Source organism: Nicotiana tomentosiformis, chromosome 8, assembly GCF_000390325.3.
Source record: "Nicotiana tomentosiformis chromosome 8, ASM39032v3, whole genome shotgun sequence".
Taxonomy (NCBI): Eukaryota; Viridiplantae; Streptophyta; class Magnoliopsida; order Solanales; family Solanaceae; genus Nicotiana; species Nicotiana tomentosiformis.
This window is the reverse complement of record NC_090819.1, coordinates 117074218-117100930: the sequence shown is the minus strand read 5'-3', so window position 1 is coordinate 117100930 and position 26713 is coordinate 117074218. Positions and strand designations below refer to the sequence as shown.

The 26713-nt window shown below is 36.8% G+C and overlaps 1 protein-coding gene across 4 annotated transcripts; it reads left to right on the top strand.

Annotated features, from left to right (window-relative positions):
• Window positions 1-1804: 1804 nt before the first annotated feature.
• On the top strand, window positions 1805-13382 carry LOC104091275 (calcineurin B-like protein 1). Of its 4 annotated transcripts, none has more exons than XM_070182696.1 (9): window positions 1805-2034; window positions 2659-2803; window positions 8066-8148; window positions 9794-9853; window positions 10128-10236; window positions 10348-10400; window positions 12508-12588; window positions 12793-12905; window positions 12988-13382. In XM_070182696.1, exons 2-9 carry the CDS (start codon window positions 2725-2727, stop codon window positions 13049-13051), a joined length of 642 nt encoding a protein of 213 aa, XP_070038797.1. In that variant the 5' UTR covers window positions 1805-2034; window positions 2659-2724; the 3' UTR covers window positions 13052-13382. The 4 variants fall into 4 exon arrangements, with proteins under 4 accessions (XP_070038797.1, XP_070038798.1, XP_070038796.1 ...); XM_070182697.1 differs by having other exon boundaries at window positions 1811-2034; window positions 2636-2803; XM_070182695.1 differs by having other exon boundaries at window positions 1811-2034; window positions 2630-2803.
• Window positions 13383-26713: the final 13331 nt, after the last annotated feature.

The following is a 26713-nucleotide window of genomic DNA, read 5'->3' as shown; positions in this document are numbered from 1 at the left end:
CGTTGTACTGTTAATTTGTAATCAAACAGTATTATATATTCGGTCCTCGTGATCATTCTATGTCTTCAATTAGAGTTCGTAACTCAGTACTACCAGTCTTGGGAGGTTGTATATTGTAATTATTTTCGCTGTTAGTTTTGATTATTTATTTAATTCAAAAAACAAATAGCTTCAAAAAATGCAATGAAAATCGGCTTACCTAATCTTAGAGACTAAATGCCATCACGACTCCTGTGGTGAGATTTTGGGTCGTGACATTTTGGCTTTTTAAAAGCAGATTTTAACTTTTTTTAAGCCTATTATTTGGTTACCAAACACTTCCACAAGTTAAAAACTGCTTAAAAGCTGGTTCTATATTATGGATATTCATTTATGGATGTTCATTTAGTACTCCGTTGTAAATAAGCTTTCTAAAGAAGTTTATCCATATGAGACTCCGTCGTAAATATGTTTATCTATTTAATACTCTATTGGAAATAAGCCTCCTGAAGAAGCTTATCATTTTTGTACTCCGTTATGGATAAACATTAAACCCGATAAAAGATTATCTATATTTGGTACAGTAGCAGCTTACAAGCAACTTACAAGCAGCTTACACAGTAGCTTGCAGTAGCAGCTTACAAGGTTCCTTTCTTCTATAAATAGAATAGTTTTCAGTTCATTATGTACATAAGTTTGAAGTTTGAATAATATATCAGTTTCTCTCTGTACTTGTCTTATTTTTACAATCTTTATTTTATAAAGGGAAAAGGCCCAAAAATGACCTTGTGCTATTCGAAATGGATCAATTATAACCCCTGTTTAAATTTGAATCAAAAAATGACCTTGTGTTATTCAAAATGGATCAATAATGCCTTGGATTTTTTATTTTTTTTAAAAATACTTTTAAAAACTGAAAAATATATATTCTGTAAAAACTAGAAAAAGAAAGGAATTTGCAAAATATATATTTTTAAGTCTTTTCAGTTTTTTTAAAGTATTTGTTTTGTAAAAACTGAAAAAAAATAAAAATTTAAAAAACTGGAAAAACAAACTTACCTAAAGCAGTGGACTACATATGCATTACTTTTAAAAAAATAAAAATATTTTGCAAAATCTTTGTTTTCTCAATTTGACGGTTCAATATTTTTTCGGTTTATTTTTATAAAATAAAAAATCTACCATAATTATCGGTACAGTTATAGATTTATATAAATACATACGGTTTTATTAAAAAAAACCTAAAAATCGGTTCGGCACGGTACGATTATGTCGGTTTAGTCGGTTTTTAAATATTCATTTACAGTTATATGTCGATTTTTTTTAATAAATTTCCAATTTTTTAATTTTAAAAAAAAAAAAATTTCCAGTTTTTTAATTTTTTTTTCCAGTTTTTACATAAAAAATACTTTAAAAAAACTGAAAAGACTTAAAAATATATATTTTGTAAATTATTTTCTTTTTCTAGTTTTACAGAATATATATTTTTTAGATTTTAAAAGTATTTTTTTTTAAAAAAATTACAGGGCATTATTGATGTATTTTGAATAACACAAAGGTATTATTAGACCCATTTTATAATGGCAGGATCAATTTTGAATTCAAATTTAAACAGGATTATAATTGATCCATTTCGAATACCACATGGTCATTTTTGGACCTTTTCCCTTTTATAAAAGGTGTAAGTTTTCTTTTTAAATATCTGCCATATATAAAAGCGACAGACAAAATTGTCCCCGTGAAAATCAGTTCAATTCCACGAGCTTTTAGGTGCGCGTGTATATCACGTACACCACTGTGTTTATTTTCTTGTCCCTCTTCTGTACTCCTCCTCTTCGCCGTTTCCAACTCAACTTCTCTCTCTTTCAGCTTCTTCTTCTTCTTCAACAGCGCTTCTTTAATCACAGCCGTTGATCATAATTACAGGTCTAGATGTGTGTGTATAAATACACATACACACACATTTAATCCTGTATTACACTAAACCTCTTTGAAAAGCCTTGCCTCTTTTCTCTTACCAAGATTTAGCTTTTTCTCTGCCAATCCCTTTTATTGGTATGTTTCCAAATTCCCCTTTTTTATTTTCTTTTATATTTATCTTTTTTTGGGTTTCTTAGGTATGTGAATTTCTGAGGGTTCCATTCTTTTTTCTTTTCTGGCAAAATTTAAGGTTATATTCATTTGTTTGAGCGAAGAAACGATAGAAAGTAATAAAAGACCCCTTTTGGATTTTTAGATCAATTTTGAAGATTTCGTGTTAAAATTTTGATTTTTTTCTTCTTCATATTAAGTAATGATATTCCAGAAATTCCAATGGGGGTGGTCTGGTGGCTCTATTGGTGGTGATGGTGGGGTGATTTTTATTAGGGCTAATTTACTTTTTAATTACTAATTTTATTGCTTAAAAAATAAATTATAGTTAAAGCTTGGATCTTTACAAGATATAAATGAAGTTGGTGAAGAGAGAAAATTATGAGTTTGTATAGTATCATAAAGTTTGTTACAGTTCAGTGATTTTTTATGGAAGAAATTATGGGATTGATTTCTATTGATTCTTTTTCTATCTTTTGTTGTGGCGAAATAAGTTATATTGGATTTATATGAGCTAATATACGAATTGTTTTGTACATTGGTTCGTGTAATTTGCAAGGTTAAGATGGTTTTGATGATATATTGTAGTGAAGCTGGTTACTAGGCACTTGTCTAGTCCGTGTGCTTCCTCTTCAGTCGACCATTCTTCAGTAAATGGGCTGCTTTCATTCTAAGGTGAAAAAGCAGTTACGTGGACACGAAGATCCTGTAGCCCTTGCGTCCCAAACAGCTTGTAAGTTACTAATTTGATTCTTTAAGTGTGTACATAATGTGTGACACATTTTGAACTCGTCTCGTGATTACGCTCTTGTAATGAACAAACAGAAAATCGTGAAGGTAAGTGTCAAGTAATGATCTTGTAATTCATGCATTATTTTGGAGCGTCTGTAGTTGTCACGACCCAAAATCCAACTAGTCGTGATGACACCTAACCCAACCCGCTAGGTAAGCCAACTTTCAATTATCCAATTCCAATGAAATTAACTAAAAGAAAATATCTAAAACCGATACATCTCCCCAAGAACTGGTAGTACAAATCATGAGTTTCTAAGAATAGAGTATACAAATCGGAAATGAAATAAATACATAATCTGTTTGAATAATACATAAACAGAGCTTTTATAAATCTAAGGCTACCCTGAACAAGAGACAGCTACAACAGGAACGCAGGTACATCTTCAAGTCCCGCAACCAGCGAGCACAGCAACAACAGCAGCCAACATCTGCACGCAATGTGCAGAAGTGTAGTATCAGTACAACCGACCCCATGTACTGAGTAAGTAACAAACCTAGCCGTAGGTTGAAAATAGTGACGAGCTTCTACCAAGGTCGGGTCCACAACCAATAGTACACAACAACATAAAGCAAATAATACCAAAAGTAACTCAGAGATAAAATATTCAGCCAGATAATGATTTCAAAAATAGTAGTTCTTTCTTTAAAATACATCAGTTAAAAAACCCAAATTGTTTACCGAAGTTTCCAATAATATAAATAGTTTGAAAACAATAAATTTCTCCCAAAATCTTGTCAATAATAAATAAGATGTTTCATTTTTCTTCCGGATAACCCGTGTAAAACAAATGCATCACTATGCCCATCTGTCAAAACTGTGTGAGAAATCATGAATGATGTGATGTTGTACAGCATGAGGAAAAATACATCTCTATGCCTGTATGTCATGTGTGCATGCTAATGCGATGCAATTTATTAATAAAATCATAAACAACCCCTCGGGCAGAACATCACTCATATACAGCCCCTCGGGCAAACCTCACAGTCACTCGTGCCACTCGGGCATACCTCACAATCACTCTTGCCACTCGGGCATACCTCACAATCACTCTTGCCACTCAGGCATACCTCACAATCACTCATGCCTCCCAGTCACTCAACACTCGGCACTCGGCATTCGGCACTCGCACTCAGTAGGTACCTGCGCTCATTGGGGGTGTGTACAGACTCCGGAGGGGATCCTTCATCCCAAGCGCTATAACCTGCACGGACAACTCACGTGCGATAATAATAAAGTATGCTGCAGGCGGGCAGCCTCGATCCACACTCATCCTCACCAATCAGGCTCTCGACCGATATCAAACATGTTGCGGCGTGCAGCCCGATCCCATGAATATGAAACATAAATCAAGCCCTCGGCCTCACTCAGTCATAAACCTCTCAAGCCACTCGGGCATCTCAGTAAAACAGGGCATTCGGCCCAAAACATTTTTATGCATCAAAATAGAGTCATAAAACTGAGTTATGATATGCAATGAAATGAATATGACTGAGTATGACATTTCAATTTAACACAATAATTCACAGCAATATGACCTCTGTGGGTCCCAATAATACTGGCACATAGCCTCAACATGATTTTTAATATGCTTTTCAGCTCAATTGCTTTAACACATAACACCGCTCGGAAAATGCCAAGATTATTTAACTATAAAATTTCACATAAATAATCATGTCACAATTTCTATAGTGCACGCCCACACGCCCGTCACCTAGCATGTGCGTCACCTCCCAACAATTCACAAAATACATATATTCAGGGTTCATACCCTCAACTCCAAGATTAGAAGAGTTACTTACCTCAATCCAAGCAAATTCTTTATTCCAATACACCTTTTCCTCGTGATTCGGCCTCCGAACGCCTCGAATCTTAGTCAAAATAATTCGATACAATCAACACGAGGTATAGGAATCAATTCCATATGAAAATGCTAATTTTCCATAAAAATTTGAAATTTAGTTCAAAAATCGCCCGTGGGGCCCACGTATCGGAACTCGACAAAAGTTACAAAATCTGAACACCCGTTCCGATACGAGTCCAACCATACAAAAATTATCAAATTCTGACATCGGATTGACCTTCAAATCTTGATTTTACATTTTTGGAAGATTTTATAAAAAAACTTATTTTTCTTCCATAAATTCACGGATTCATGATGTAAATGAATATGGAATCATGAAATATAATCAATATAGGATAAGGAACACTTACCCCAATGTTTTCCCGTGAAAATCGCCCAAAAATCGCCTACACCGAGCTCCATAAACTCAAAAATGAGTAAAAATGGCAAGAACCCCGTTTTATAGACCCTCAGCTGTTTCGAGCGTCACAGGTAGCGTGGGGCGCTGCCTGTGTCGCAGTTTCCAGCATCCCAAAATTCCCAGCGCCAGGGCTAGCGCCCCACGCTACCCTGGGCGCTCGCGGCGACGGAAAAATCGGTCCCGACACGGAAATAGGCATAACTCTCTCATAAGATGTCCGAATTTAACGATTCTTTTTGCTATGGCTCCGTAATTTCAATACGGATCTAATACTTCAATCAAAACTGAATTTGGAGCTCATTTTCTTTATGTGATACCACATATTCTTGAAGAATCGACATCGAATATTCTAGGTTCGATGCCGAAACATAGCAAATTAATCCGGAATGAACTCAAATTTTGCGTACAAGTCATAAATGGAATAACAAAGCTGTTCCAATTTCAAAAAATATGATTCCAACCTCGATATCAAAAAGTGAAACCCCGGTCAACCTTCCCAAAAATTCAACTCTCGGCATTTCAACCCTAGTTCCACTACGGACCTCCAAATAATTTTTTTCGGACATGCTCCTAAGTCCAAAATCACCCTACGGAGTTATTGGAATCATCAGAATTAAATTCCGAGGTCGTTTACACATAAGTCGACATCCGGTCAGTATTTTAACTTAAGCTTTAAACTTTGGAACTAAGTGTTTCAATTCATTCCAAAACCTCATCGGACCCGAACCAAATTGCCCCGGCAAGTCGCACAACAACTGTAAAGCCCAATTTGAGAAGTAAATGGGGAAACAGGGTTGTAATACTCAAAATGATCGGCCGGGTCGTTACAGTAGTTAGCCTCTTGTATTGGGCAAGGAGGTTACTGTAGCTTTCTCCTGTATAGGTGGGACCATAGCTTGAGGTTTATTCATGTGCAAGGTGAGATGAGTTTGTGAGATTCATGATGAGGAAACATATGAAGAAGGGGAGGCAACAGAAAACCTATTTACAGCAACAACGTACTCAGTATTATCACACGATGTGGGGTTTGGGGATAGTAGTGTGTACGCAGACCTTACCCCTACCTTGTGAGGATAGAGAGGCTGTTTCCAGTAGACCCTTGGCTCAAGAAAGTATAAGCACCACATTAATGTAAATATAGATAAGAAGGGACAGTACCACAAAGCCATATAAAAGCAGAATAAAAACAATAAGATAGTAAGGTGATCAACAATGAAAGAAAACGACGGTTAATCAGAAGAACCTACTACCAACAGAAAGCGAGATTGCGTGCCAATACTATTGTTATGAACACTTTAGACTACCTACTCCACTACCTTAATACTCGACCTCCATACTTTCCTATCAAGGGTAATGTCCTCGGTCAGCTGAAGCTGCTCCATGTCTTGCCTAATCACCTCTCCCCACCTTTTCTTTGGCCTACCTCTACCTCTCCGTAGGCCCTCCAATGTCAACCTCTCACACCTCCTCACCGGGGCGTCTGTGCTCCTCCTTCTCACATGACCAAACCATCTAAACCGTGCTTCTCGCATCTTGTCCTCAATAGGGGCCACCACCCACCTTGTCGCGAATAATATCATATCTGATCCTATCTAACCTGGTGTGCCCGCACATCCATCTCAACATCCTCGTCTCTAGACAAAATGAGCACTTAGGAAAAAAAGGCCATATGCAGTTAATGAAGAACCATAAGACTGAATTATCCGGGATGCCTGTGCCCATAAGAAATTGCGGAGTCACCCATTAATAGTAATAGAACTTTGTGCAAAGTTTGCTACCTTCATCTTCTGTACATGAGCGATCTTGACTAGCCAGCACTCGGCCCATACAACATTGTTGGTCTGACCACCACTCTGTAGAACTTACCCTTAAGTTTCGGTGGCACCTTCTCGTCACACAAAACACCGGAAGCGAGTCTCCATTTCATCAATCCCGCCATAATACGATGTGTGACATTTTCATCATTCTCCCTACCCCCTGAATAATAGACCTAAGGTACTTAAAACTCCCTCTCTTAGGAATGACCTGCGAGTCCAGCCTCATCTCCCCTTCCCCTCCTTGAGTCTCGCCACTGAACTTACACTCCAAGTATTCTGTCTTGGTCCTCCTCAACTTGAAACCTTTAGATTCCAGGGTCTGCCTCTATACCTCTAATTGCGCGTTCACACTGTCTCACGTCTCGTCAATCAGTACAATATCATCTGCTAATAGCATGCACCACGGCACCTCTCCTTGGATGTGTCGCGTCAGTGTGTCCATCACCAGAGCAAGCAAAAAAGGGCCGAGTGCCGACCCCTGATGCAACCCCATCATTATCGGAAAATGACCAGAGTCCCCACCCACCGTCCTCACTCGGGTATTTACTCCATCATACATGTCCTTAATCAACCTAATGTAGGCAACAGGTACACCTCTAGCCTCCAAACATCTCCACAAAACCTCCCTCGGAACTTTATCGTACGCCTTTTCTCCCTCGAAAACCTATTTAGAAAGTTTAAAATTTTGAATGAGATTTCATGTTTAAAAAATAAATAATGAAACATGGACTTCTCGTGATCTGTCTAAAAGATTTCCTGCGTTGTACTGAGGAATAAAATCAAAAGGTAGTTGGCCTATTATCTTTCGGTGCTGGCTTTATCCTTAGGTTCGTTGGTTTTGCACTTACCATCCGTTTGATTGTTTTTTATTTTTATTTTTTTGGTTTTAACTGCTTAAAGTCGGAGAGCTAAAACATTAGACAGCTGTAGTTTCAGCTTCGTGTCTGGTTTTATTTGGTTATCACATATGTGACTCAAAAATAGTTTTGGTACTTACACTTATTTAAGAAAAAGGTTGTGGTGCTTATATTTTCCCCAAGCTCTCCAATTGGGATTCCGTTCGAGTATCTGATTACTTTACTTATTTGTTCTGCCTTTCTCTTGTTTTTCTGCTTTTGCAGTTAGTGTTAGTGAAGTAGAAGCATTGTTTGAGCTGTTCAAGAGTATTAGTAGTTCGGTAATTGACGATGGGCTAATAAGCAAGGTAATTCTGCTGAACTGGTAAATCTTGTCTTGTTGGCTTTTAGTGTAAGGGTTGTGATTCCTGGTGCATCCTCTCAGATGAGTTTTACGAGTTATTACTTGCAGAACTAGGCATATGTTAACTAGGCATATGTTCTCTGTGTCTCTGATCATCAGCTAGGCACTGTTTTGTTTCTCTTTTTCTTTTTCCCTTTTTTTCATTTGTGGTTGATCGCTTAAAGGGGTAGGTTTTGGAGAATATTTAGGCTTGGTGACAAGAATTTGAAAAGGCATTTGTTATTTACGGGGTATTCCAAAACATGCATTTCTAGAAAGAAAAGTTTTGAGAAAGTTCTCTTGACAATGCCCTAAGGGGAATCTTGTTTTCTTTTATTGTCATTGTTCTCTAGGATAAGGTTAAAGTTATTTACTTCCTAGATATTTAGTTTTGTGTGGTCTATCACATCCCATACGTAAGGTTCTTGAAAAGTTGTGGTTGCTAAAACCGTAGTGCAGTAGATAGTTGCAGCATCATACTCGGGCTTTGTTCATGTCTTGCAGCAAATTCAGCATTACTGTTACATAATATCATGTAATCTATTTTCTTTGGAGGCAATTTAATTGTATAATTAGTGACCGCATTGTTATGTAATTACTTATTTATTTTCTTCTCTTTTTTTTTTATCGAATAAAACACAATTTTCTTTTCCTAGTTATTGAGTTTCGTGTGGTCTATCAGAATATACACTTAAAGGTCCTAGGAAGTTGTACCTGCAGTGGTGAGAGGTTGCAGGTATCGAATGGATTACACCATTGTTATTTTAAAAAGAAAGGATCCTCCTTGGAAGTTAAAAAATATTTGCTCAAAATGCATGGTAGTAGTGGTTGAAGCGTCATTTATTTATATTGGTAGTGTTTGAGCTAGTTTGTGCACGCCTCGACTAATTGACTAGATATCCTGTCTGTCCCACAAGCACATGTTCGCACCCAGTATTGTAGGTGCGATTAGAACCTGGAACCTCCAAGTTTTTCGTGCCCCTGAATCAACCCTTGACCATCTCCTCAGAAACATGGTTGAAGCATCATATTCTAGTTTTGTTTGCTGATCTTTTAGCTTATTGCAAAGGGAAAAGGTCCACATTTACCCCTGTACTATAGTTTACATTTATCCTCCGTTATACTTTCCGTCTAAATTTATCCTTATCGTTAAAGAAGTAAACAAATTTACTCCCATTTCTAACGGTTGCACATGGCCCCTCAATTAAGATGTCACGTAAGAGTCATAAGCCTATTTTTATTTGTTTTTTAGTTGACCAAAAAAAGTTCTCATTTCCCCGTACAATCTCCTTACCCCACCCCCTAAAAAAGAAATCCTTTCCCAACACTTTTTCATTTTTTCCCATTCTTTCCCTTTACCTTTTCCATTGCAGAGATTACCTCCACCAAAATGAAATCTAGGCTTCTTCTCCCATTAAAAAATCACCATTGCTGAAAAATTAGGGTTCATCAAAGGAATCACAATTGAAGACCTTCAATATGTCTACAATGGTGTTCTCCAATAATGGCTCTTGAAACTGCGTTGTTACCGAAATTGTTTTTTATAATTACTTTTAATTGTTATTATCAAAATTCAATTTTTCTTATGGAAAATCATGTTGGATGTGCAGGAAGAATTTCAGTTGGCTTTATTCAAGAACAGAAAGAAAGAAAACCTTTTCGCAAATCGGGTACGATATTTGATTGATTATTTGCTTCAGTTCTGTTTCATATAGTACTGGTTAATTAGCTCTTTATGGGACTTTAAGTATTCTATATTACAGTTTCTCAAGCAAACATGTATTCTGTATATAAGAATACCTACAGTGGTATCCCAAATTCTGGTGATTATGGGATGTGCTGAGTTGAAAACGTGTTGAGCTAATGTATATTTTTGCATGAACAGCTACTAAATTTTATTGAATTCTGGGATATTAATTTCCCTTTGGAACTCTCTGCTCGTAGATTTTTGATCTCTTTGATGTGAAGCAAAAAGGGCTCATTGATTTTGGTGATTTTGTAAGGGGGCTTCATGTCTTCCACCCCAATGCCCCACAAGAAGAGAAGATGAATTGTAAGTTATAGAGAAGATGACGTAACCATATAGTTCTTTGACTTGTTCGATTTACTGCATTATTAGCTTAAAAATAGTCTCATTGAAACCTAACTTTTCCCTGTCTTGCAGTTTCGTTTAAGCTTTATGATCTAGATGGCACAGGGTTCATTGAGAGGCAAGAGGTATACTTTTTTTTACATATTTTCTCTTTCTCCTATGTGGAAAAACATCTATAAGCATCTCGTTATTGTTTAACTTGCTGAAGAGTTGGAGTTGTCTGTTATGTTGCCTAATTTCGTCGTGTGACTGAATGTAGTGCTTTCCATTGACACGATTAGGATGCCTTTCATCTTACTGTCTGGGAAGAATGATCAGCGCTCCCCTAATTTTCCACGGATGATAGTTAAAAGGCCGAAAATTCTTCATTACCTTTTGCTTTTTTAACAGTGGATAATCACTTTGAGATACTTTATGACCATGCACAAAGGGTTGACTGCAGCTCACTTGTTCTTTTTCTACCAAAAAATGAGTATGAAACTGTTTAGGAAGAAATAGACTCTCAGCCTAACTCAACCCAAAAGTTAGCTCAAGTGAGGCTGCCCCAAGACCATATAAAGATACAACAACTCATACCCTCAAATAATGTTGAATTGTAAGGCCCCCTGCTAGCACAATTTTGAGCATATGGAGCATGGATAAACTAACATGGGATCCCATTACGGGTAACATCATGGATGAGTCTGGCTATGCTATCATCATGTTCAAGTTCTACTATGTTGTTACTCTGATCTTCTTTTGTTCAAATGTTAGCCATGTGATCACCCTCATCTAAAATCTTTAGTAATTAAAGAGAGTATATTTTTATCTGCTTAGTTATGTCTTCAATATGCCCTCTCACGTGCCACGTGGGGGCTAGATTCTTGTTTATATGCAAGCAATTGGAACTTTTTTTTGATAATGGGTGACAATGAGACTTAAACTCAAGAAGTTTGGTTGCTCTAGTACCATATTAAGAAAGATGGGCCTTGGATCTAACTCAATAAAAACAATTAGCTAAAGACCATATAAAGAGAGAGTGCATAACCCAAAAAAAAAAAACCATTTAACGAGACTACATATTCAAAAACAAAAAGACTACAATCTACTCCCTCAACTCAAGAAGTTTGGTTGCTCTAGTACCATATTAAGAAAGATGGGCCTTGGATCTAACTCAATAAAAACAATTAGCTAAAGACCATATAAAGAGAGTGCATATCCCAAAAAAAAAAGACCATTTAATGAGACTACATATTCAAAAACAAAAAGACTACAATCTACTCCCTCAACGAATGTGGGGCGTTAATTGAAACAAAGGCGATGATCGGTCAAACTAATGCCGTCTGTACCACTATATGTATGCCTTCGGTGTGGTGTCTTGTTCATTCTGGATTAAACAAGCGAAGTAATGATGTTACCTACTGTGATGTTTTCTTTTTTGGTAATTAAACATTTCATTAATCACCAAGTAAGAAGTTACAACACACTGATTGCTGCTCTCAGTACAAAAGAAGAATCTCTAAGACTATCCAACTCTTCTAGGTAATGGCACACCTCCTAGGCAAGTTTTCTTTCCAATCCTAGTCCTCTTCTTAACTCACATAATCTCAGAAACTCAGAAAGAAAACAAAACTCAGTAATCATCTAGTGTGATGTTTTTAGCAGTTCTTCCTGTTTTTCAGCATTGCTTTTTCTAACTGTTTACTCTTGCAATATGCTCTCTTATTTATTATACCCCTCTTGGGTCAGAAACGTGAAGAGCATTTTAGTTTGAAGACATGTTCACTTCTAGAAAGTTGCGTAGTTCTTCTTCTTCTCTTTTTTTTTCCTCTCTCATTCTATTGGCTTTTTCTAACTGTTTACTGTTGCAATATGCTCTCCTATTATTTATTAATCTCCTTTTGGGTCAGGAAAGGTGAGAGGAGCATTTTAGTTTGAAGACATGTTTGCTTTTAGATAATTGTGTAGTGTCCCTCTGCATAGGGCAACATGAATTTTTGTTTCTTGGCATAGGAGACCATTCAATATTTTCTCTTCGCTGTTAGTCTATTTCTCAGTTGCTTTCTGCCTTATTTCAAGTTATAATAGCTTTCACACAAGAGGCACTTATCAAAAAGGGTAAAAGAAGCTTTTTTGCAAGACTATTTCTCAGTTGATGAAGGGTTATGCCAAGATTACTCAATGTTATAATTAAAATTTTGTTTCCATTGTGATATGTGTGCAGGTTTCTTAATTATCTGCAATTTTTGGCAGGTTAAACAAATGTTGATTGCACTTTTATGCGAGTCTGAGATGAAGTTGGCTGATGAGACTATAGAGAGTATACTCGATAAGGTAATTTACTAAATGACTAAATAAACTTCCACAGTTCCACCGTTCTAAACATAGCCGAGGTCCCGAGGTTAAGAGACCAATGCATTTTGTGTCACTGAGAGATAGGTGACTTCAAGATTAAAATTAGGGCAGTTTTTATTCACAGAACTGTTTATCGATCTCATGGAATTTTGAATAACCATAGATTGTTACCTCTATATGTAGACTTTTGTTGAGGCAGACACAAATGAGGACGGAAAGATTGACAAATCTGAATGGCAGATTTTCGTTGGCCGAAATCCTTCATTGCTAAAGATAATGACACTTCCCTATCTAAGGTAGCATAGTTTCTCAACTAATATATCAGGAATACATTGGCTGATGCTGTCTTCTGATGAGATTTATGTTTTTGTTATGCAGGGATATTACAACTACTTTTCCTAGTTTTGTGTTCCATTCTGAAGTTGATGAAGTTGCTACATAATTATTAGGAAATGTAATTCAGATTATTCTTTTTTCTCTTAGTATTAGATGCACGAAATGCTGTTCGAGTACTGGAGTATTTAGAGTATAGGAAATTTGAGGCTGATGATAATACTAAGAGTGTCACATTGGGTGGGGAGGATGCTAGCCTGCCTCTGCAAAGTGATTTTATCATTGCCAAGTATGCCAATTGATAGTGAAGTCACCATTCGGTCTAGTTATCGTGCACTTTTTATCAATCCTCATGCAAGATGATTGTAATTCATACGTTTTAGGTTGTCTTTTTTTGGATACCTGATAAATTGGAACGATACGCATGCTGTTCCATTCAACTACATTTATTCCTTTAATCCATAGCTTAAAAGAACGCAGCAGTGAGGGACAACCCGCCCATACAGCCAGCGAGGATGATGGCTCTACTGGCAAAGACCGTCTGGCGAAAACGCCGCAGGCGCGAAGCGTGGTAGGCCTGCGCCGGGGGAGCATACCATAGGGAGGAAAGGGAGCCCGGAATGGTTCTTGCGCAACTCTGGCACAAACAGTCAAGAAATTGTCAAATTTTTGTTGCCACTGCACGTTACAGATAAATTCTCGCAATTATTTCTAAACTAGAAAAACTCATCAAAGTGGGGTTGGGATTGGCTCCAGTAAAGTAAGCTCCAGTATTGACGGACAATAAAACAACAACAACAAACAACAACATTACCCAAGTGGGGAATGAGGATGGTAGTGTATATGTAGACATTACCCTTATTTGTGCGGATAGAGAGATTGTCTTCGATAGATCCTTGGCTCAGTAGTGTGTATGCAGACATTACCCCTACTTTGTGTAGATAAAAAGATTGTTTTCGATATACCGTCGGCTCAAATCAAACATAATCATTATTAACAGCAAGCATAAGCAACATCAGATGGTAGTTGAATTCTAAGAACAAGACAAAACTAGACTAATACCAAAAGGTAATTTTACCTATATGTACTACATTAGAAATTTGTTTACCCTCACTGTTTAGGCTTTAACTTAATTACAAGTTGATATACAATTTATCAATTATAATACAAATTAGTATTAATGAGTATCTTATTATATTAGGAATTGAATAGAGAATTCCCTCTTCTCTCTCTCTCTCTCTCTCTCTCTCTCTCTCTCTCTCTCACACACACACACACACACACATTCTCTATCAGTATTCTTATATTAATATCTTTATGTGGATTAACTGAAGAAATGATACTGATGTTAAGTGAAAAAAAGAGAAAAGATTAGTACCTAGCAAAGTTCTTGCTTCAGATCCTACGAAAACGAGGAAGTAAATAAGAAACAAATTAGCTATGATGAAGAGAATCATTTTAGTTATCATTCTTTTAGCTTTTTGGAACCAACAAACAAAATAGTATTAATTAGAAATGAGTAGATTGAATTGGATACTATGTTAATCCATTAAAAACTCCATTGACAGCCATTAAAAAGCTTCAAAGCTTTGAATTCAAAAATAAAATTTTATGAAATTATTTTTTGGATTGGGTGTTGTTGCAAATGATCCGTTGGAGTTAATATCTCAAATTTGAGACAATTTGGTGAAGATTCGAGGTGGTTTTGGTTGAAATTTCAGATTGAAACTCGAAAAAGAAGACATGAACAAATTGTATATATTTTATATGTCGAATGTAGAAACGGTATACAAAATATCTATAACTTACGTAATTGTATATAAGTTGTATATAAATTATATGTAAATTGTAGTTTTTGATCGGATTCTGTACAAAAAATATGTACTTATGTTGTAGATAAATTGTAGATTTTGACCGGATTTGTATATATTTTGTAAAAAACTTTTGTTGCTTTCTGTAAATATAAAAACTTAGACAAAATCGGGTAAATAAATTTAAAATCTTGTATATATACGAAAAAGTCCCATACCAAAATTACTGGTAAGGAATAACCACTTACCAATATGCTATCATCCTAATTTCCAACTTTTATCTTTTTATTTTTTTGCAGTCCCTCCCTACTTAATCTGCCTCTAGTTCGTTGGGCATCATTTGACAATTTGCCCTAGAAGATTTGAATGTAATTGTAATGACTCCTGAAAAACAAAACTTTCGTATCAATTAGATAATGAAATTATAATCTAATCTTCTTTTCAACTCAAAAAAAGAGAAAAAGAAAAAAGACTGATGTATCATTGGTATGACGCAAACTTGAACAAAACTTTTTCAAATTACATGTGATGGAAAAACTTTTTCGCCTTAGAATAAAGACATGTTGCTGATAATTTGTCTATGATAGATTAACTGTTTTAAAAGAGTTCTTACTCATAATCAACAACTGCGGATTCAGAATTTTACATACATGGGTTCGATAAAAAATGAACGTGCCTAATAGTATAAGTAGTGTCGGGTATGACAAGTAGGGTGTTTTATCTTTTTTTCTTAATACAATCTCAAAATGAAGTCATTTTAAAGTTGACACTCTATTTTAACAAAGTAGAAAATATTTTTAAGAAGGTTAAAAAAATTATCTATCTCTATTTTAAGAATTTATCTATTTAATTTAACAAATTTTACTTCAAAAAATTTAAGTTAACAAATATTTATTAACTCTAAGATATTTAAATAGACCTAGAATTTTCCTTGTTATGAATAAGAAGTTGTAATTTGCAGAGAGAAGAGAACAAAAAAAAAGAAAAAAAAAAAGAAAAAAAAAAGGGTAAAGTGAAATAGTAAAATGACAAAGGAGGGGATATGGGAGTATTAAATTTAAAGGACAAGAAGTTGTTTAATTGGGAACAAAGATTATCTTGACCTTCGGTTGCATACTTAGGGGTCGTTTGGTAGGGTGTATAAGAATAGTGCAGAATACATTGTAGTAATGCATGAATTAGTAATGCAAGCATTAGTTATGCAGATATTATTTCTTATAAACTGCTTGGTGTGGTGTATTAAAAATTATAATGCATTGCATAATTTTTAAGAAAAATAGTTGTTTACAAAAATGCCCTCCATATTCTCTAGCTTTAAGGGACTTTAAGGACAATTTTATCTTTAACCATACTAATACATTGCATTAATAGCCTTGGTATTACTAATGTCATGGTTTTCTATGCATTACTTATACATAGGCTAATACCAAGTATGATGTATAACTAATGCAAGTATTAGTTATATATAGGTTGAAAAAATGTACCAAACAAGGTATTAGTAATGCACAAAGCTAATACTTGAAATATTTTTTCTAATACATCCTACCATACGACCCCTTACGTTACAACAAGAAATAAAGTCAACCACAGACTTGGAGGAGTTTGAAGGCAAAGGAATAGTTTAGAGACATTTTATGTTATTTTTTGGTCATGTATATATACAAAGAAAATATATTATAATGTATATTAGAATACTTTATGTTGTTTGACTTTTTAGCAATGAAAAGTTCTTATATATTTCTATTTCTCATAATTGCCTTATTGACTACAAATTATTTTTGTATTTTATGACAATTGTAATTGTCGTGAATCATGATAATTTATAGTGACAGTTTTATTTTGTCAGTAAAAGCGATGTTTGTAGTGATGAATTGATTGTCTTAGCTACAAAATTGTAAGCCAATTTTATTAAAGTAAAATTGTCACTAATTTCTATATTTAGGGACGAAATATCTTTTTGTATATAATATGTAGTTTTTAGTGACGAAATTACATTTGTTCAACTACGAAATATATATAACTTTAGAGACAATTAATGTTGTCACTAATCTATCTATATCTATACTATATTAAAAGAATGAAAACCCTTAACGAAATATCGTTCGTCTTTTTTACCCTTTAAAAATAGAATTCACATTAGATAAAATAGTTATTTAATTGTTCTTTTAATATTTAAGACTTTAAAATTAACTAAAATTTGAGTTATTAAAATTTTCCTTATTAGAAGTTGGTAATCTAACAAATTTGTAAAATGAAAATAGTAACACAATCAATCACGTTAATTTACTGTTAGGAAACTTTGGAGCATTTTGAGCTCCTTTTAGGTTTAGGAGTTTTTTTGTTTGTTATTAAATTTTAACCAATTAATTAATTACAAATATTTTAGTTAAAACTTTCAACCACTTTCAACTCTAAATTGTCATTTTAGGTGTAGGAATCAACCATTTAATGTAACAGTGCCGTTGGATTAAAAAAAGTAGAAGAATTAGATTCTGTAGGTTAAAGACTCATCAATTGATGTCACTTTAGAAGAGATGATGTGGCCATCAAATCTATTTTTCTTTTATCTCCTTTTTTTTGACATTTTTTCCTTTCTTTTTCATTCCACCGAAACCATATTGAAAGAAGTAAAACCATATTTACTAGACCTATTTTTTCTTTGTTGGATTTATTTTAGTAATAGCTAAATATAAATAGGCGGTCTTCTAATTTTTCGAGTGAAGCTGATCAGATGCTTTATATTATGAGGGCTTTGCAGAGGATGTTGAAATCTAGAATATGTTCCGCCGAAGTTTCAGACAATGATGTTTACAGCCACAATGGATAGTAAGAATTATTCAACAAGCTCTTTTAAGTAGCCAAATCGCAAGAAATGTCTTATTTTTGGTCTAAGCCCTACTAATGTATATCCTATTGGTCTACTGTCATTGTATATTATTAGCCCTCCACCATAAGCAGTAAAATGATTTCCTTTTTTTTTTTTCTGCAAAAATTTTTGTACACGGTCAAAACCGTTTTCAACCTTCGTACGATTGGTGAAGATGGACCGAAGAGCATCTTCATTATATCGAGGTGAGATTTGAAGAAGGCACGAACAAGCTTCGAGTTTCGGAATCAGATTAAATACCAAGCTCGAGTCCAAATCGAACTATACTGAGAAGCGACGAAATCGAGCTTAAGAGCCAGAGGCCAACCAATACCGAGCCCAAGTTAATACCGGACCCCGAGTCGGCATCGAGCTCAAACCCGCATCGAGCTCTAAAACTGGAAACCGACCAATACCGACCAATACCAAGTCCGATCAAGATCGAACTCATAGACAAGAGCCGTTACAGCCACACTAAGGGAGAGAATCTCGGCGGAAATTAGGAAAAATATGATTTATCATGGATTTCCCACTATATATTTTTAATTATATCTAAAGTAAGATCCCCCCCCACTATAAAAAAAGATGAATATATTTCTGTAAAGGAGGAAGTTTGGCATACATTGTAACTCAAATATCATACACTCCCATATTGAAAAATCATCCCTTTTTAGGACCACAGATTGATTCATTTTGCTCAATCCATAAATCATCTTCTTTTCAACTTTGCTTAGTTTTCATTCTTTACAGTAAATATTCGATATTTCTATTTACTCTTACGATTTGTGTCAAGTTATACCACATACCCTTAGAACTACGTACAAATTCAACTCTATCCATTTTTTCGGGTAAACAGTTTGGCGCCCACTGTGGGGCTAAGGATAATAGTGATTATTTGATACGAATCTGCCAAGACACACCATTTTACGCTTGTTTTCGGAAGTGCCTTTGATTTCGGATTAGCATCGACGAGCTCTCAAATTAAATGGCCTTACCTATCGATAATGAAGCTGGCCTTCAAGGTGAGAACAACAACTTGACGCCCAGGGCCGGAATGCCGATTGTCGACACCGTTGGAGCTCAAGTCGAAGTACCATTAGACGTTAATTCGCATATGGCCATTGAGACAAACCAACATTCTAAACCTGAAAATAACATTCATGGTGGTACTTGATCTGCAACTCGAGATACCCATAACGTTGAGAAAAACAGAATCAACTTGCATATGATTTTCGAAATATTGCAAGCTCAACAGGTAGCGATAGCTCAGTTACAGAGTCAAACCCAGATACCGAGCAGGCCGGAGCCCAGTCCACCCCGATAAGTTACCCACAGAATGGAGCCAGCTGTAGTAAGGTCAAATGAGCAAGAATCGGGGACTAATCTCGAAATTACTAAGATGTTCGAAGAACTGATCAAACGAATAGAGTCAGGAGAAAGGAGGATCAAGGCAAACGATAAAAAAATGGAAACATATAACTCCAGGGTTGATCGGATCACGGGGGCACAACTAGTGTTGAAAGGGTTGGATTCCAAAAAATTCGTACAAAAGCCTTTTCCACCAAGTGAAGCTCCAAAACCGATCCCTAGAAAATTCTGCATGCCCGAGATTCCTAAATATAATGGAACGACCGACCCCAATGAATACGTCACCTCTTACACATGTGCCATCAAGGGTAACGATTTAGAAGACGATGAAATCGAATCTGTGCTATTGAAAATATTCGGAGAGACCCTTTCGAAGGGAGCGATGATTTGGTATCATAACCTACCACCAAACTCCATCGACTCATTCACCATGTTAGCAGACTCTTTCGTAAAGGCACACGCAGGAGCAATAAAGGTCGCAACGAGGAAATCAGACCTTTTCAAGGTAAGACAAAGGGATAATGAAATGTCGAGAGAATTCGTGTCCCGATTTCAAATGGAACGCATGGAATTGCCACCAATCACAGATGATTGGGCCGTTCAAGCTTTCAACCAAGGATTGAACGAGCGGAGTTCGGTAGCATCATGTCAGCTGAAACAAAATTTGATCGAATAACCAGCTATAACTTGGGCAGATGAGCACAAATGATATCAATTGAAGATCAGGGTTGAGAACGATCAATTAGGAGCCCCTTCCGGTTCAGTACATCCAAACAGGTCGATAGTTAAAAACCAGAGGGACGTCGCCAGGAATTTAAGGTCGAACAGAGACCGATATCATCCATATACCGCAGATCGAAGGAATAATGGTTCAGAACGCAATTCCGCCCGGAACAATCGAAGAAGTGACCGAGTACAAAATTCTCTAGAACTTATGAGCAAAAGTGGTTTTGACAAGTATGCTGATCCCATAGAAGCACCTCGGTTATCGGAATATAACTTCAGTATCGATGCATCGGACATTGTGTCGGCAATCGGAAGGATCAAAGATACTAGGTGGCCCAGACCCATACAAACAGATCCTTCCCAAAGAAACCCGAATTTGATGTGCAAGTATCATGGCACGTATGGTCACAAGACCGAAGATTGTAGGCAATTAAGGGAAGAGGTAGTCCATCTATTCAATGAGGGACACCTTTGAGGGTTCCTCAGTGATCGAGCCAAGAATCATTTCAGAGAAAGGGACACCAACAGGAAAAATGAACAGGAGGAACCCCAACATGTCATTCATATGATCGTCGGTGGGGTCAACATTCCACAGGGACCCATATTCAAACGCACAAAGGTATCAATCACCAGGGAAAAATGACCCGAGATTATGTGCCCGAAGGCACTTTATCGTTCATCAACGAAGAAGCAAAAGGCATTTCTCAGCCCCACAACGATGCTCTGGTAATTTCTATCTTATTAAATAAAGTTCAAGTTAAGCGTATTTTAGTGGATCCAGGAAGCTTGACGAATATCATCTGATCAAGGGTCATGGAGCAGCTCGGCATACAAAATCAAATCGTGCCCGCAGCTCGGGTCTAAAACGGCTTCAATATGGCCAGAGAAACAAATAAATAGGAGATTACTTTACTAGTGAACGTGGCTAGAACCATTCAAGCTACCAAGTTCCACGTAATTGAGGGTGACATGAGGTACAATGCCCTGCTCAGAAGGCCTTGGACCCACAATATGAGGGCAGTCCCTTCGACTCTCCACCAGATGATGAAATTCCCAACGTTGGATGGTGTAAAAATAGTATACGGGGAGCAACATGCTACAAAGGAAATGTTTGAGGTCGATGATGTAACACCGATATCAAAACCATCAACCTCGGAAATGTCGAACATCGAAGGTTAACAGAAAGTCAAATAGCAATCACAGCCACCAGCTTCGACCGAATCGAGGAAGTAGGAGGTAGAAGAAGAAGATGAGGATTTTTTGACCCCTCGAACTTTTATTGTTCCCAAAGATTCTGACGCCACCAAATCAACGATCGAAGAGCTGGAGCAGGTTATATTGATCGAGTACCTGGCTGAGCGAAAGGTATACCTGGGAACGGGATTAACCCCCGAACTCAGGAAAAAGCTTATTCAATTTCTTATTGATAATATATATTATTTTATTTGGTCCCATTTAGACATAACAAGGATCCCACCAGATATAACGATGCATCGGCTAAGTCTGGACCCTAAGTTCAAACCGGTGAAGCGAAAGAGAAGACCCCAGTCCGAGGTAAAGCACGCATTCATAAAGAACGAGGTAACTAAACTTCTCAAAATATGGTCCATTCGGGAAGTGGAATATCTCGAATGGTTATCCAATGTAGTTGTAGTCCCTAAAAAAGGGAACAAACTTAGAATGAATGTAAATCATAAGGATCTAAACAAGACGTGCCCCAAAGATTCTTTTCCGCTGCCTAACATCGAGCACATGATCGATGCCACGTCTGGCCACGAGATCCTTACTTTTCTCGATGCCTATTCCGGGTATAATAAAATCCAAATGAACCCGGAGGACTAAGAAAAAACTTCATTTATCACCAAGTATGGAACATATTGTTATAATGTAATGCCCTTCGGGCTAAAAAATACAGGAGCTACTTACCAATGCCTAGTAAATAAAATGTTTGAGGAGCAAATAGGTAAATCGATAGAAGTTTATATTGATGATGTACTAGTTAAGTCCCTACGCGCAGAGGACCATTTAGCTCATTTGCAGGAAACGTTTGAAATTTTAAGAAAATACAACATGAAGCTCAACCTCGAGAAATGTGCTTTCGAGGTCGGTTCGGGAAAGTTCCTTGGCTTCATGATATCAAATCGAGGAATTCAGATCAACCCCGATAAAATCAAGGCCATCGAAGACATCACCATCGTAGACAGTGTAAAAGTCGTGCAGAGGATAACCGGAAGGATAGCTGCCTTAGGCCGATTCATTTCGAAGTCGTTAGATCGAAGCTACCATTTTTTCTCTCTACTAGAAAAAAAGAACGATTTCGCCTGGACACCGAAATGCCAACAGGAATTACAGGAATTGAAGCGATACCTATCGAGACCACTACTGACTCACACTCCGAAGGCAGATGAGAAATTTTGCTTGTACTTGGCGGTATCGGAAATAGCGGTAAGTGGTGTCCTAGTTGGAGAAGAGCAAGGTATGTAATTTCTCGTTTATTATGTAAGTCGAACCTTAGGGGAAGCAGAAACTAGATATCCATACTTAGAGAAATTGGCACTTGTACTGATAAGCGCCTCTAGAAAATTAAAACCGTACTTTCAATGTCACCCCATATGCGTATTAACCACTTACCTACTTCGTTCGATATCGAATATCAACCCCGGAAGGCCATCAAGTCTCAAATTTTAGCGGACTTCGTGGCCGATTTTACGCCAACTCTCATACCCGAAGTTGATAAGGAATTCTACAAGATTAACCTGGGATTGGAGGAATAAGTATATTGAATACTTGGAGAATGAAAATCTCTAATCGGACTCTAAACATTCGAGGGCCCTACGAATCAAAGCTGCTCGATTCACATTGACTGCAGATGAAACGTTATACCGAAGACATTCGATGGACCATTGGCAGTATGCTTAGGACCAGGAGACACTGACTACATCATACGTGAGATTCACAAGGGCACTTGTGGAAATCATTCCGGTGCCGATTTAGTAGTCCGAAAAATAATCAGAGCAGGATATTATTGGATCGATATGGACAAAGATGCAAAGGAGTTTGTTCGAAAATGTGATAAATGTCAAAGGTTTGCACCGATGATCCATCAGCCCAGAGAGCAACTTCACTTAGTCCTATCCCCATGGCCATTCATGAAGTGGGGAATGGATATCATCGGGCCTCTGCCATCGGCCCCAGGTAAAGTTAAGTTCATTTTATTTATGACTGACTATTTCTCTAAATGGGTTGATGTCACGCCCCAAAACCGAGAAGCGCGACCGGCGCTCAACCGAGTGAACCCGACCGAGCAAGTATGTTAGATTTTATTCTACCCAAACTCATCCACGAATGGAGATAATGCATATGTTCCTTAATTAGACAAAAAGTATTCACGTCTACAATACCAATTCATTTCCAACAGTTTCATCATTTTTAAAGTCCCAATTGAACAAGTAATACACCCACAACATGATATATATATTTTGACTTTCCCAGCACTAATACACAACCCACACTATGTCTACGAAGCCTCTATAAATAAAGAAGAGTATAATGATAATGCCGGCAACAAGGCCCCGGCTATACCTCAAATAGAATACATAAAGTACAAAAGATTCATGACCCAGGAATGAAGTGGGGCTCACTAAGTCAGCTTGGGAGAAGGTGCACTACTATCACTGATCAATATCTCCTGCTGTGGAACCACCTGTATCCATTTAAAGATGCAACGCCCCCTGCAAAAGGGGCGTTAGTACCGTTGAATAGTACTAGTATATATAACTAAATACCCTCTCAATAGAATGACAAATAATACAACAAGATTATCATAATATCAATGAAAGCCTTAATCAACATCAAACCTCAATTCAGGATCAAGACAGTGTTCAAATTAATTTCCATATCTTACATTGGGAGATTTTTAGTATCAATATACCATTGTTCACAATACCATGTCCACGATACCAATGCCACCGCACTTTTAGCACGGAATCCGATCATGACGTGATTGGCTAGGCTATCTCATTAGAGAATCAACCACAATTACTATCAATATCGATACCATCATAAATTTAGTACGGAGTCCGATCACGACCGGATCGGCTAGGCCATCTCATTAGAGACATCAACCATAATTACTATCAATACCAATACCACCGTAAATTTAGTACGGAGTCTGATCACGACCCGATCGGCTAGGCCATCTCATTAGAGATATCAACCATAATTACTATCAATACCAATACCACCGTAAATTTAGTACAGAGCCCGATCATGACCCGATCGACTAGGCTGTCTTATTTGAGACATCAATCTTTTTATATCAATCATCGCATTTCATAATACTTTCACATCTTTTCATTTCATTGGCACTAGTGGCCATAATTATAAGATCATTCTTGGCACGTTGTCCATATTCAGTATTTCATGCTCACATTATCAATTTCAAACATCATTATCATCATCAACAACAAGTACAATTTAAATCAAGGTGTGTAGTACACATGTGAGCAATTTAGAGTCTAAGGTACATAGAGATATTTCACAAAATTTGGCATAATAGCCTTCATTTATACGTGACTTAAAGTCGAAACATTATTAATGCACAGCCCATATTTTAACACATCCTCAATTGGTAACATAACATGAATAAAGCATTTGGGATGCTTGTTGAACATATATCTTTCAACTCAATCTTACTCGGAATAGCCAATTTCATAATGAATCACTCGGGACTTACATAATTTACATGAATATCGTGGGATTCAATTCTAAGAGAAGAGTTTAGCCAACATACCTCATTTGAGCTTCCTTAAACTCTAAAATATTTCGGAATTCTTAGAAACTTCAATCTATTTTAGAAATATAACAAATTGAATCAAAATTAGGAAGATGTTCATGGTTCTAGCTTATTTGAGTATTTTATCAAACACTAGGTGTGCACAAGGTTTTAAGGTCTTTTTATGGAGGATTCCATCATCCCACAACCCAATCTTTTCCATGCTTAGTTCAACAATCTTCCTACACCCCTTGATATCACATGCATATAAAATAATCAACTCTCATGCCCAAAAATTATCTTGCTAATTACCCATTTTCAGATGATTTCGAAATTAGGGTTTAGGGTGCAGAATCTTACCTTTAGGATGAAGACCTAGTGAGCTTCCCTTCTTAATCTTCCAAAACTTGAGCAAGAATTGAAGAAAATTTATTGAAGAATACCTTCTCACTCTAGGGCACTCTCTCTCACACTAAAATATCAGATTATGTATGAAAAATAGCCCAAAACGTGTATTTAATGAAGTAGGGTCGGGTTATAAAAACCCAAAAATGAAGCTCCGGAATAGGTTCTGCGGTCGCATATGCGACCGCATAATGGTTATGCGGACCGCATATCGGTCGCATAATTGGTTACAAAATAGCCAAAAGAATTGTTTGTGTATGCGGTCACTATGCGGTCCGCATAATTATTATGCGGTCGCATAATGCACCGCATAACATTTATGCGGTCGCATAGTCGACCGCATAGTTGCTTCCAACTGACCCAATTAACTGCCTCATTCTGCGGCCATTATGTGATCCGCAGAGTGGTTCTGTGGTCGCATAATGGACCGCAGAAATACACTTTTCTGCCAAATATTTTTCTTTACTTTTTGGTGCATTGTTCAACCCAAAAAGTCCGAGCAAACTTTCTTTTTCACTACGTAAAACCAAATCGACACCACGAAACATTACTTTCTTTTGCAAACTTTTACGGGGTTTTACACTTAAGTACTTCGAAATTTTTCGGGGTGTTACAGTTGAAGCACAGGCGTTCGAGAAAGTAAGAGAACTAGAGGCTATAGACTTTATCTGGGATCATATTGTATGTCGATTTGGGACACCCGCCGAAATAGTGTTTGACAATGGAAAATAATTTATTGGCAGCAAAGTGACGAAATTCCTCGAACATCATAAAATAAAAAGGATATTATCAACACCGTATCACCCTAGTGGGAACGGACATGCCGAATCAACAAACACGACTATCATTTAAAACCTAAAGAAAAGGTTGAACGATGCTAAGGGAAAATGAAGAGAAATTCTACCCGAAATCTTTTGGGCATATTGAAGAACATCCAAATCCAGTATGGGGGCAACCCCGTTCTCCTTAGTATATGGCTCTGAAGCCTTGATTCCAGTCGAAATCGGGGAACCCAGTGCAAGATTTCGATATACAACAGAAGAGTCAAACCACGAGACTATGAATGCTAGCCTCGAATTACTGGATGAAAAAATGAGAAACCGCTCTCGTCCAATTGGCCGCCCAAAAATAGCGGATCGAAAGATACTATAATCGAAGAACCAATCTTTGCCATTTTAAAATCGGGGACTTAGTACTAAGGAAAGTTACCCTCAGCACTATGGCTGTCCAACGGGACTGGACAAAATTAACGGAACGGGGCGACATTTAGCCAGGACGGTGGCAGGACGGGACGAAACGGTAGGCCTATCCCGTCCCGCTAACAAACGGGACGGGACAGACGGTAGGCCCATCCCGTCCCGCTAACAAATGAGATGGGACGGAACGGGACGGGACGGGTTCGCGGGCCTTAAGTGCCATTTTTAAAAAAATTATTTAAGCATTGAGTTTGACAACAGATATTCTTTTGGCAATGACTAAGTTTTTAAAGTTTGCAACATCTAATTTTTTGACTTATTCAATAAATTTAAAAATTAAACAAAAATTAGGAAACTAAGTAAAGAATTATAAAATATTAAAACAAAAGACTTGTAATAAAATATTCTAGCAATTATAAATATATAATAGAGTTATAATTTATTTAATATAATTTCAATCCATTAAGTAACTAAGTAAGAGTGTAAGAGAATTCATAAAATAAATTCAACGCTTAGAGCCTTTTATTTTATTAATAGAACTTTCAAATCTCACATACAAATATAATTCTTTTGAAGAGCACCTAATCTACGCAGCCACCTTCTAGAAAGGGTTCTGTTTGAACTT